The sequence below is a fragment of the Drosophila novamexicana genome, unplaced genomic scaffold (genome assembly GCF_003285875.2).
Source record: "Drosophila novamexicana strain 15010-1031.04,08,12 unplaced genomic scaffold, DnovRS2.1 tig00000121-arrow-pilon, whole genome shotgun sequence".
In the NCBI taxonomy this organism is placed as follows: Eukaryota; Metazoa; Arthropoda; class Insecta; order Diptera; family Drosophilidae; genus Drosophila; species Drosophila novamexicana.
This window is the reverse complement of record NW_020824773.1, coordinates 2292893-2305881: the sequence shown is the minus strand read 5'-3', so window position 1 is coordinate 2305881 and position 12989 is coordinate 2292893. Positions and strand designations below refer to the sequence as shown.

Here is a 12989-nt window from a genome sequence, read left to right as displayed (position 1 = left end):
ACTCGCTATATCTCTCTCCCTCGCTCTCTGCCTCTTGCCAGTCGGGTGACAAAACCCAGCGCGCAAAATTGCAGCCGCCGCGGATGAGAAAATCCAAGAGCGAAATGCAGACGCGGGCGAATTGAGCCAAACGGCCTGACGTCATACCTGCGCCGCAGCCGCCATAGGCTCGAGACGTAGCCAAGCGGGTGTTGCGTGCGCGAGAACGAGACAACTAGTGTCGCGCGCAGCGAGAAGAGCGCACAGCGAATGGCGTACGAGCACTGCGCAAAACATCGATCTGAGCAATGGCCGGCAGGATCGTGCGTCAGTTGCGTTTCGTCTTTGCCGCTGCGCGCACAACACACACGGCACAAAAACTGTAAACATAACGCGGCCCGTGAATCAGACAAATCCTAACAAGATACAAATATAGTGCTATATATAGGTATATATTATATATGAAAATATATTTTCCTGTGCAAAGTAAGGGCAAGTAAATTATTCAAAATTGCCTATCAAACGATGAGCGCACGCTCGGTGTCGCCTAAGGTGCTGCTGGACATTAGCTACAAGCCAACGTTGCCCAACATAATGGAGCTGCAGCATAATGTCATCAAGCTCATACAGGTGGAGCAGCACGCCTATATGCAGCTGATGGAGCAACCCACAGCCCACTACATGCAACAGCAACAGCAGCAACACCAACAGCAGCAGCAGCAGCAGCAACAGCAACAGCAATATGCGCCGCTGCCTTCGCTGGCGCCTAATGCTGCGGATTATGCGGCCTACGGCATTACAGAGCTTGAGGATACGGATTATAATATACCCAGCAACGAGGTGCTCAGCACCAGCAGCAATCACAGCGCTCAAAGCAGCCTGGAGCTGAACAACAACCAACATAACTTTGAGCAGCAGCAACAGCAACAGCAGCAGCAGCAGACAGCGACACCAGCAGGCGTGACAGCTACAGCCCAGACTCCACATGGTTACATGCTCAATGAGCATGGCAAGCGGTCGCGCAGCAGCAGCGACTACGATTGCCAAACGGATGCGCTGTCCATGCAACCGGAGCACAAGAAACTGTTGCAGCAACAGCAGCAACAGCAGCAGCAGCAACAGCTCTATGTGGACTATTTGCCCACCACCGTGGATGAGGTGGCCGCAGCGCAGACGCAGGCGCAAGCGCCCACACAGCAAAGCGCCTGCCTCTCGCCCCACTCTCACCCCCACTCGCATTTCGACTTTGCCGCCGACGAGGAGCTGCAGGATCACAAGGCGCACATTTTCAAATACGGCGGATATCCGCAGACAATTGCCCAACAGCAACAGCAGCAGCAACAGCAACAACAGCAGCAGCAGCAACAGCAGCAGCTGCACTTTCAGAGCAGTTATAGAACCGGGTAAGTGTATCCCATAGATATACGTCTATAAGTATTTATCATATTTAAATTTACGATATATATTCCTTTTGACCCCATATCAATTATATCCAGTAAATTTTTGTTGCTGTTTAACTCTAAATTTGATCAAATTAAAGTATGGGACAAAGATACATCTAAAGCCCAATTTAGAACCCTATCAAAAGCCATAGCATATTAGGAGATAATATATATTCATGAGCATATTAATCAATTAAATACTCTTATAATTTCAAAATATATATTATATATTTGCATCTAAAACATATTTAATTCATTTACTATTCCTTAAAAAAAAAAAAAAAAAAAAAACAAAAGAACATATTATTTAAATAACTTAATATTTCTCTAAAAGGGCACAAATAACTTGGTTAATATTCCTTTACAGAATCAACAAAAAGATAGTTTAATAAAATTTCAAAAACGTCTTTTGAAATTGAAATATTTGTGTAAGATCGAAGAATATATTCATTCCAAGCTATCACAGATATTCAGTATAAACCCTCTCATGACAATAAACATATAAATATGATATCTGAACAAAGATTTGTAAGATGCTTAGAAAAATGGAGTTGATCCCTTACTTAATAAAATATGTTTTCCCATAAAACACGATTATATCCTTATAACAGCATTTTTAACATCTCACAAAGAAAATTTCTAAGATGAAGTTTAATTGCAAATTGTATATAAAAAAGTTTTGAGAAGAAAATCCAAAAAATATATTTGGCAAAAGTAATTACATTCTATATATTTTAAAAGAATTCCATATTTAAAAAAAAAACTCCATAATTTAAAGAATTCCACATATTATTATGCTATATTATCTCAGAATATATATTTTTAAAGAATTCTATATTTTTAAAAAACTTTAGAAATGTTAATTAAAATTACATAATTTGTAACTTAACTCTTAGCGTACATCTATTTAATTTTTATATTATAATTATTAATTTAAATTTTGTAATTTTCAATTTTTTTTCATACTGTTCTTATGCGCTTTGCAGCCAAAATTATGAAGCCTATGAACCAGCGAATAGTCTGAACGGCAGCGCCTACTCCAGCTCCGATCGAGATGACATGGAATATGCGCGCCAAACGGCGCTCAGCTCCGTGGGCGGCTATGCCAAGGAGGATGAACTGGAGGACATGTCGCCCACGTGCCTGGGCGACGATAGCAGCCTGCTGGATGCTGGCGATGCAGCCGGCAAGGCGTTTCGCAAGCCGCGACGCCGCCTGAAACGCAAGCCGAGCAAAACGGAGGAAACGGACGAGTTCAGCAACCAGCGGGTCATGGCCAATGTGCGGGAGCGACAGCGCACCCAGAGCCTGAACGATGCATTCAAGGCCCTGCAACAAATAATACCCACACTGCCGAGCGATAAGCTGAGCAAAATACAAACGCTTAAGCTGGCCACAAGGTAAGTTCACAATTTTACCGGGCATTTCCGGCCCGGGCTTAACCCAGTTTGTCTGCTGCGTCCGATACCTGGGTCTACCCCTGGGTGGAAACTTAACGCAGTCCCTAAAGCCCAAATGACCTGGGTAACATTTATATGTATATTAAATATTACAACATGATTGAATTAAATATTATTACGATATTATCCAGAAAACCGCTGCCGAAATAAATCGCAAAAATATAGATTAAAACAAACAAAAATGAAGATTTGATAAATTAAAAAGAAAATGTCGCCAAATACAGCATTAATTACGATATTACGTTTTTAAATATTCGCTAAAAGTCAAGACATCAAATTACATTTATAGAATATTTACAAAAGATTGAACAACAACCAAAAATTATTATAATTTCATTCAATTTCCTTTTATTCTAAAGACCCTAAAAACTAAAAACTGTATTTTCAAGTAAAACTGATGAGGCTTCTTTTTACTTTATGTAAATTCATCTCAGTATCAGCGTTATTTTTTTTAAATTTACTTTTTAACTTTTCAATTCACAAAAAAAAAAACTTAAGATTGTAATAAAGTAAAATATTATCAAATATTTAGTTAGCTGGCTCGATGTCCATTCAAACCAGAGTTAAAGCATTTTCAAGATTTCTTTCAACTATATAAACTATAAGTATATAAAGTACCTATTTCTTAAATATGAATACTTATTTCAAATATGTTTTTATCTATTCAATTAGCTAACAACATATTCTCAATATTTTCAACATTTCTTTCAAAACTTACCCAAATAATTAAAGATATATAGAGTACCTATTTCTTAAATGTGAATACCTACTCCATAAAATTATAACTGTTAAGAGTAGCTATTTCTTTTATACGAATACTTCTGCCAAATATTGTTTTATCTGTTCAATTAATTAACAACATTTTCTCACCTCTTTTTCGTTGTAGATATATTGATTTCCTCTGCCGCATGCTAAGCTCCAGCGATATATCGCTGCTGAAAGCGCTGGAGGCGCAATCGTCGCCAGTATCGCCCGGCTATGGGAATGCCAGCACCCTGCTCAGTGCCGCCAATGGGGCCGAGGCTGATCTCAAGTGTCTGCGCAAGGCAAATGGAGCACCGATTATACCGCCCGAGAAGCTGAGCTATTTATTTGGTGTGTGGCGCATGGAGGGTGATGCGCAGCATCAAAAGGCTTAGACGAGCATGAGGAGGAGGAGGAGGAAGAGGAGGAGGCGGCGGCGGCGGCGGAGGCGGAGGAGGCGGAGGAGGAGTGTCGATTGCCATTGGGGCTTCCAGTTACTGAACAATAATGCACACAGCGTGAATAATTCCAATGCGAGTGCCCGCGAGCACTTGCAGCTCTTTCCATATCTTATAGATGACTAAGCTAAAACATTATTTAAAGAAACAAATCAACAACAACAACAACAACATAAGAAAAACTAAAAATATAAGAAAAACAACTATTGTTTAGGTATTATTTTATGTCTAGCGCTAACTAAATTAAATTGTATAAATTAAACAAATACAAAGAAAACAAGAAACCACACAAAAGCGTCGCCATTTTGCGGTTATTTTTATTCATCTCATTCTGTTCCTTTTTTGTTTTTTGTTTTTTTTTTTGTCTTTCCCCCCATTAAATTAGGCGCGAAAATGTTGTCGTTGTGTCGCCGTTGGGGGGTCCGACTTTATATGCAATATCTGAACATAAATTTACATATATGCGATCGACAACGACGACGACATACTTAGAGCGTAACGTCATGCCGCAGACAGGCAGCAGCATTTATGTATCTCAAAGATACACACAAGTATCTGTCGCTCTCTCCCTCGCTCTCGCTCGTTCCTGGGCAGCGAGCACAAGAAGAAAATGGCAACCGGAGACGGCAGCCGGGCTTGCCGATGGGAACAGCATCCACATCCGGTGATTTATGTGCATTTGTTTAACTCTCCTCGTTTCTGTTTTTTTTTTTTTTTTGTATTTTTTTGCTTTGGAGTTTTCACTGCCACATAAAAACGGTTTACAATGTGTACACAAAAAAGTATTTATGTCGCCAAAAATGCCTATTTAAAATTCACATAATTAGCTCAGTCAGTTGATTTAGTCTCTGAAGCGCTTCAAAGGCGCACCAAATATCATTTTTAGTTGCTTCACTTAATTGCTTTTTAAATGACAGCTGGCATGAGCGTTTTGAGTTATATACAAAGTACGATATATATTCTACCATATACAGAGAAAGCGAGAGAGAGAGAGAGAGAGAGAGATAAATATCCAGTCAGCCTCGTTGACAGGTTGTTGTAGATACACACACACACACAGACACGACTCGTAAGTGGGCTAGATCAAGAACATGCTGAGGCAAAAGATATTCTTTTGCATACTTGGATACTTATGAGTCTCTCGAATAAGTGTGAGTAAATTGTGTCCCTTTTCTTCTCTCTTGAGGTGTGAGCTAAGGGGTGGATGTCTGCTCGTTGAAAAAGTATTCAAGTATTTTTACCCAAATTTCAGAGAAATTCACTAGATTCATTATTAGATTGTTTATGGATATCTTAATAAATATATCATGCACTTACAGTCCTCGCTGAATGAGTCGTATGTATGTGTCTGAGTGAATGAGGTGAGCCCGGACTTGAATTCCAGACTTTATATTGATATTTTATCATAATATTAAAAATGTGAATACAAATTTTAATTTCAGTTTAAATTTTCGGTTAAAGCAGATCAAAATTTGGAACCGTCCAGTCCTGCAATGTATATCATTATCGTACGTTTACTAAATTTTTAAACTAACAATTAAAAATGATATGAAAGAATTTATTTTTCTATTTTCATTCTTTGTTAACTCCCATAACTAAACATTGCATTTTATTTTATAAATTATGTATATGTAGACTTCTCATGATTGGGCTTCTTTCTTTAAATAATCATATACTTATGCTTGGTGTAATATTTATTCATTAGTTAATTACGGATGAAATTGACTCTTCTGGGTTGACTAACCCATTAAACTTGCCTCCATGTAAGCTTCATTACTTCACAGTATTTTGCTTGGTAGAGTTCAGAAGGTACTCCTCGATTCTGACGCATAATAAAACAAATTGCATCTTAAAGAGAAAAATACGTATCTGTTCCTACTAGACTAACATTAGTTTTACACCCTTATAACTTAAATTTAGTTCAACCAACAATATCTTGGATAAACCATTCCGGGTCCTCTGCGATTTTCCACAAGAAATTTCAGAGTATTTTACGCAAAGTCTTCTCTTCCTCGTATAAAGTCATATCAACTATTTAGCAAAGTAGTTAATCTTACTCTTTACTCTCAGTTTGTATTCGTTATTATGCACGTCGGCCGGTTGGGCGGGAGGTGGGATGCAGTACTTTGAATCAAGATTCGTGGAAGAAAATGTAAATATAGAAATGCGATAAATACGAATAAATATATATCGCATTGAGGTGTTATATCTCTATGATATACAGAGCCTATAAATTAATTTATAAATAATTATAATTAATTCTCATTAAATTAATCACATAATGAGATCCTACATCTCTATGATGTATGGAGCCTACATCAACGGAACATGTATATTTGGTTGACTACACAATAATTATGCTATATTTTCATTATTATCTCTATTATATACCCACAGAAATACTATTTATTTTTGTTAGTCTTAAACAAAAAAAAAAATTATCTTAAAATTTCTAAGCCGCTGCCTTTGAATTTGAACCCTGCTTAATTTGAAATTTCAGTCAAGAATATAATCAATATTTTTCTTGTCATTGGATACCTAAAACCCTTTTGTTTTTTTAAGTAAGAAAACATTTTCAGTTCCACGCAATGCAATAGCGAGCTAGAGTTTCCTTCAGGAGCATCTCTTGGAATATACCAATTTGAGAGCAGGACGAACCACCTTGATGTGAAGCAACAGACATGCCCCAACCCCCGAACTGTCAACGCCCCCAACGCTGCCAACGCTGATGCATGGCCATGTTCGGTTTTGGGCTACTAAAAAGCATTTGAAGATCAGCTCAAATAACGCGCGCATAAATTGTGTAACTAAATTTAGAAATGGGCAAGGGCAGCTCACACACACAAACACACACACACACACACACACGGCAGGCGATCCTTGCGGCAAGGACAGGCCATTTTCTTTTTCGTTTATTCCATTATTTTTTTTTCTTTTGTTTTTTTGCATGCCAAATTCACATGGCTGTTAAGGACAATTGTTATTCGATGTGCGCACATGGTAATCGATGGCATGTGCTATGCGCCGCCGCGACAGGACTGCGAATCACGGCCAGGACCTGGCCAAGGACCGCATGCCGTTTACCAGCAAGGTTTTCCAACATATGTGACAGCAGCACGGCTCAGCTCGACTCGTAAATGAATTGAAAACAATGCGTGTGGGAGTATGCGAAGGATGCGTGTTGTGTTTTTGTGTCCTTTCATCTTTCAACTCGATCGAGGCACTCCCATGACTTGAAGTAGGCGCCGCCTGACAGCGCCTAATGCTTCTCTGACTTTGACGCACGATCCACGAGATTTTCTTTGCCTTTTTTTTGTTATTTTCCAATTTCTGATTTCAGGCAGTTTCCAACCAGCAAATGGGCGTTTAACTAAGCAATGTGTATATAAATCATGATTATATTTCTTGTTTGCCTGCCAAGTTTTACATTTAATTAGATGCAGTTTTTCACTGGAAACAGTTTATTCACATATTAAAAAGAGCTGAGGAGTTTCCAAAAATATTTCACTGAGTGTTATTAAAAAATTCTAAATAAACACTTGTACTAACTATGTGAACAAGAAATAACCAATAAAACTGGATTTAACAGTCCATTGTTATTACTTTTTGCTAATACAATATAATATAATATATATAATAAATACTTTTAGAAAATTGAGTTAACATACATATAACCTGATCAAGTCTTGATTTTTCTAATATATCAGGGATTAATATTTTAAATATATATTTATTTACTCAGTTTGTCTCCCAAGTAAATGCTTAAAGTTTTTATCAAGTGTTAAAAGCAAACAAACAAACAACGCCATTTTTTTAAATATTTTTAAGGTTCTGCCCGCGCAGGACATGCTTGCTTTCAACCGATAAGAATCAATATCGAAATCCTGATATAAGAGCAAATCTCTAAGTTTTTAAAAACTAAAGTCACCAAACTTGACATCTAATTTCTAGAGTAGTATATACAGAGCGAATATCGTCCATTTTATAGAAGAAGGTCCAGAGTATCCCGTAGTCGAGCTATCCCGGTAAGTTTTATTTATCTTTAATTTTATACATGGACTTTAATCAGACTCAAGAACAACATTAATTTTTTTTATATTTAAACTAAGATGATTATAATATTTTTGCAGAGTTCGTTTGATGAGCTGTAATCCATTAATGCAACTGATTGGTCACGGGTTCGAAAACCTGGCTGGTGAATGCACGTAGAATTGGAAGTTTTATTTAAAATGTTAGGTTGATAGTTTTTACCAATAAAAATAATAATGATATACGTATAAAACAGCTCTAGACAGCAAAGGGCAAGTGCTTCGAATTGATCTCTCCTTTTTCCAAATGATGACATTTGCTCAAAATGTGTCCTTGGCTGAATTTTTTGTTAAAGTTCCAATATATTAAATTGATAACTTTGTCCTAGTTTCCGGCCTGTATCAAAGCTAGTAGCTATAAAAATAAAAATATATTTTAAATAAGATCATATTGAGCTGCATCCTTTAGACAAAAACAAGTATACTATGCTGAAACTCATTAGAGGCACATAAATACTCAGAATGCGTACAAAACAATATAAATTTTGTATTGGCAGTGACTGAGCGAAGGCAATGCAAAAGTAATATAGAGATGTATATAGATATTTTTACTGAGATGCGGCCATGTAAAATATTAATGGCATTTATTTATGATTTCTATGAATGATTTTATTTATTGGCAAAACCATTAAAACAAAATCTAAAAGAATTGCAGGCTTCTGCAGGCCAGACACATGCCCCCATGTTGCGGGCAACACGGTGTGTCCAAAAAATATACGAGGCGTTTCGGATTTCAAAGTGCGAGCAACAGCAGCAGCGGCAGCGGCAGCGGTAGCTACTCGCTGAACGGAAGCCCGAGAGACCTAGTTGGAGATTGAGTCAAAGATGGGGGCGAGTCCAGACGGAGAAGGAGACGGAGACGGAGACTGCACTGTGACCCAGAAGGCAACCGGACTCATTTGTGGCCTGCTGATTGATTTTTAGTGAGAAGCTGCCATTCTCTCACACTCCCTCTCTCTCTCTCTCTCTTGGTCTCTCTCTGTTTCTGTCTCTGTCTCTACGCTGATCAGCGCCTTGCCCCCGAAAACCCTCGCCAAGTGGAACATCTGCTTCACGCAACGCTGCATGCGACAAAATATGCACAGACTGAGTAATTAAAATCAATATTCTCGTCGTGTATTCTCGAGGTGTTCTGATATTTGTCGAACTGGACCAGCACCCAATCAACAACAGCAAATGCAATTTGCCTTCTGCTTCTACTACTAGCTGTTGCTGCTGTAGTTGTTGTTGTTGCTGGTAATGTTGTTATGATTGTTGTTGTTAATGTTGTTGTTGCTGCGCCTGCATTGCGAGTACATTTGGCGATCAATCAACGATCAAAGTTCATAAAGTTGACCCAGCTGACTAATGGCAAACGCCCGAGTTGGCATCGCCCGTCAACAGCAGCAGCAAAAACAGCAACAACAGCAACAACAGCAGCAACAACATCAACAACAACAACAAGTTACGCTAATGTACTAGACCGTACTAATGTACACACACACACGCGCACTTACATAAACATGTATCTCAGTCTTTTTGTATGCGCGTAAAAGTACATACTATAAAAAAACGCATGTAAAATGTTGTTGTTGCAGTAGATTGATCGACTATGCAATACCCTTTAAATTAAATAAAAATAAATTATTAAATAAGCTTATTGGCTTAATTTCAATGTTGAATTGAATTATATTATTCTTTTTATTTTATTTATTTCATTTATTCTATTTTATTTATTTTAATTGATTCTCATAAACAAATTATAACAACTTATTGAGGAATTCATGATTTATCCTCTTATATAACAATTTTTATATCAGTTTTAAGCAATAATATATAAATAACGGAAAAATTTAAAGATAGATTAGATGTAATTCTGAATTCTGAATGTGACAAGACGTTTTTATGTCCGTTTAATATATTTTAAACAGTACATCATAAGCAAAGCTTAAAGTTAATATAAAGTTAACAAAAATATTTACATCATATTTATATATACATGCTATTTTGCTTACAAATAAGATTACAAATTTATTTACTATTCATTTCGACTACAATTAAAACATAAATTGGCTGTAAATCATTTTTGACATCTCCCAAAAGTATGCAATGTTAAAATAAATAATAAATAAAATACAATTAAATATTTCAACTAATTTGTTCCAAAAAACACAAAAATTATAATAGTTAAATTATGTACAATAATTATGTATTAATATATTAAAATAAATAATGCAAAAATAAAATGAAATTAGTTAAATGACTTACAACATTTTTAACAAATTAAAATTAAATATCAAAAGATATTTAAAATGATCAAATAATTAAATTTAAATAGTCAAAATATTGTCAACATTTTTACATAGTGAGTGATGCCGTCGCAGATCTACCCGTTTAGCATCAATCGTTTTACAGCCAGCCTCGAATAGTGTATAAAAATCGAGTAATCGCACAGAGGCGTGAAAGGGGTGAGAGGGGGGCGGGGCACTAACTGTAAAGGAAGAGCAGCCCGCCCGCACGTCCGCACGTCCGTCCGTCCATCGGTCCGTCAATTTGTCTGTCCGCTTGGGTCTCGCGTCGGGCGCATAAATATTTTGCTTTTATATTTTTTCAGCCGAAGATGCGCAGCACATAAACCCCTCTATGTAGTTGTTGTCTATAAACAAAAAAGCGTCCATAAAAAAGCACAGCCCAAAGACAGCGACGCCGGCAGCGACGTCACGTCAGCGTTGGCGGTCGCCAATGAGAAAACAACAGCAACAACAACAATAAGAAGAAGAACAACACCAGTCGATGTACTTTTTGTTTATTTACACAAAAAGATTTTAGTGACTCGGGCAGGCAGCCAGGAAGTAACTAAGTAAAATGCTTGTTTGAACTCTACCCCAAAAAACGAAAATGAGAGAAACCGTTTACAGAGCCTCCTTTTGGCAAAATGGTTGCCGGTTGGTAGTACGCCTCAGCTTCTTCTTGCTTCTTCTTGCTTGTCTTTGGTGTGGGTTCTGGGAACAGTGTCCGCTGCATCATTTGATGTAAACGCTTGACACTTTGCGCCGGGCGAGTCACAAACCGCAAGCAGGCAACATCTGGCGGCTGCCCGAAAAGATTAATTTCTGACAGCGCGGGAGCGCAGCCCCAATGGCAAATTATGCACACACACACGCATACGCACACACAAGCACACGCACACACACACACATATATGTAATATATAGATCCAGCTGGAGCTGCTGATGGACACTGATGCGCGTTTTCCACGCCACGCTTTTCACGGTCGCATCCATCAATTCGTGCTGCTTGCTGTCGTAATATAAGACTTTCAAATTGAATTTGAATTCGTATTACATTTATGTTGCTTTGGCGCTGGCCTGGAACCGCGGCGTCAATGGGTCTCTAAAACTAATCATGTGCCAAGCGCGGAGACATAAAACATGCCAGCCCAGCCAGCCACTTGACAATATTTTGTTGTCTCTTTTGGATTTGCTGTTTAGTACTTCATTATAAGCGCACTAACGATGTTATTTTAATGATCTCAGACCAAAGAATCCACTTGACAAAATGCAGCAGCAACAGCAACAACAACAACAGCGACGCTCAAGTGTTTCACACAAGGCAAGGCAACAAAGGGGGCGAGGCAGGGGCGTAGGCCAACGCCGAAGGGTACGTATTTATATATATACAGCCCTATATAGAAACTCATATGCTATATATATTCACATATATATTTATGTATATCTACCCGACTGCACTTATTTTTTTGCACGGACAGACACATTTATGTCCCGGCAATGTGTGAAAAAGTCCGTTGAAAGTCGGGCATTTCTGTGCAGCCTTGTTATATATACACTTATATATATATATACATATGGCTATAGTATCTATAGGGTCGGGGTACTGTTGATTGGCATAGCTATAAAAATTCTTAGTGCCCATGCATGAGTTGCCATTGAAAGTTGTTGCTGAAAGATGATGCCAATGTTAAGCAGGTATATTTCCAGAGGGATATCCGATGGGTAAACACAAAACTAAATAAACTACAAATTTCGAAAGTATTTAAATGCTATTAAAGAAACTTTAAAGTAAGTCGATTTTGGAGTTCTCCAGAAGCGACGAACCATCAATTTTAACTTGCTAATTGAATGCAACCAAAATAGTTTTTGCAATTGAAATATTTGATAAGAGAATTATTTTCAAATACAAAATATTTAAATTTAAGAAAATATGTTGCATTTTTCCTTGAAAGGAACCTAATTACATATAAATTAGATACAATAATTAAACAAACCGAAATAAGCATTACTAAAAAACAAGTCTTTACTTTTTAGATTGAAGAAGGACATTTTTTTATATGTATCTATTTCTATTAAAACTCGTTTAGTTTATAATTAGTTGGCACATGTCTTAATTAGCTGCACACAGTTTCCTCTTAAAAAGCAATAAATGCATTATTAAAAATAATGTATTTAATAATATAAATTTAATCATAAATAATTTAAGCATATTAGCTAACTATTTATTTTATATTCCTAAATAAATGCACGCTTAATACATTTCGCAAAATAATTACAAACACTTTTATAAAAGATTTTTTTCCTACTAATTGGCTTTACAACACTGTTCGACAAAGCGGTTTGTTGTAGCTAGACTTAGAAGATATGGCATTTAAAAAAAAAACAGATAAGAAAACCCGGCAAATGAATCACGGGCAAAAGCACTGTGACGATAAATAAACTGATCAATTCAAATCTATTTTCTGTTTAGAATAAGCATATGTGAAATTATGTTTTACAAAAGTGTGGGATGCTTTGAAGACATAGCGTTAAGTATACCTACAGTAAT

At 37.2% G+C, this 12989-nt stretch overlaps 1 protein-coding gene across 1 annotated transcript; it reads left to right on the top strand.

The window, feature by feature from the left end:
* Positions 1-414: 414 nt before the first annotated feature.
* On the top strand, positions 415-4035 carry LOC115757921 (protein twist). Its single transcript, XM_030698385.1, has 3 exons — positions 415-1382; positions 2408-2821; positions 3768-4035. Exons 1-3 carry the CDS (start codon positions 505-507, stop codon positions 4018-4020), a joined length of 1545 nt encoding a protein of 514 aa, XP_030554245.1. The 5' UTR covers positions 415-504; the 3' UTR covers positions 4021-4035.
* Positions 4036-12989: the final 8954 nt, after the last annotated feature.

Excerpts from the sequence above, each read along its gene's own strand:
- LOC115757921 (XM_030698385.1), top strand. The coding sequence starts at position 505 with ATGAGCGCACGCTCGGTGTCGCCTAAGGTGCTGCTGGACATTAGCTAC. Across the intron at positions 1,383-2,407 it reads CAGAGCAGTTATAGAACCGG|CCAAAATTATGAAGCCTATG; the intron begins GTAAGTGTATCC and ends TGCGCTTTGCAG. Across the intron at positions 2,822-3,767 it reads ACGCTTAAGCTGGCCACAAG|ATATATTGATTTCCTCTGCC; the intron begins GTAAGTTCACAA and ends TTTTCGTTGTAG.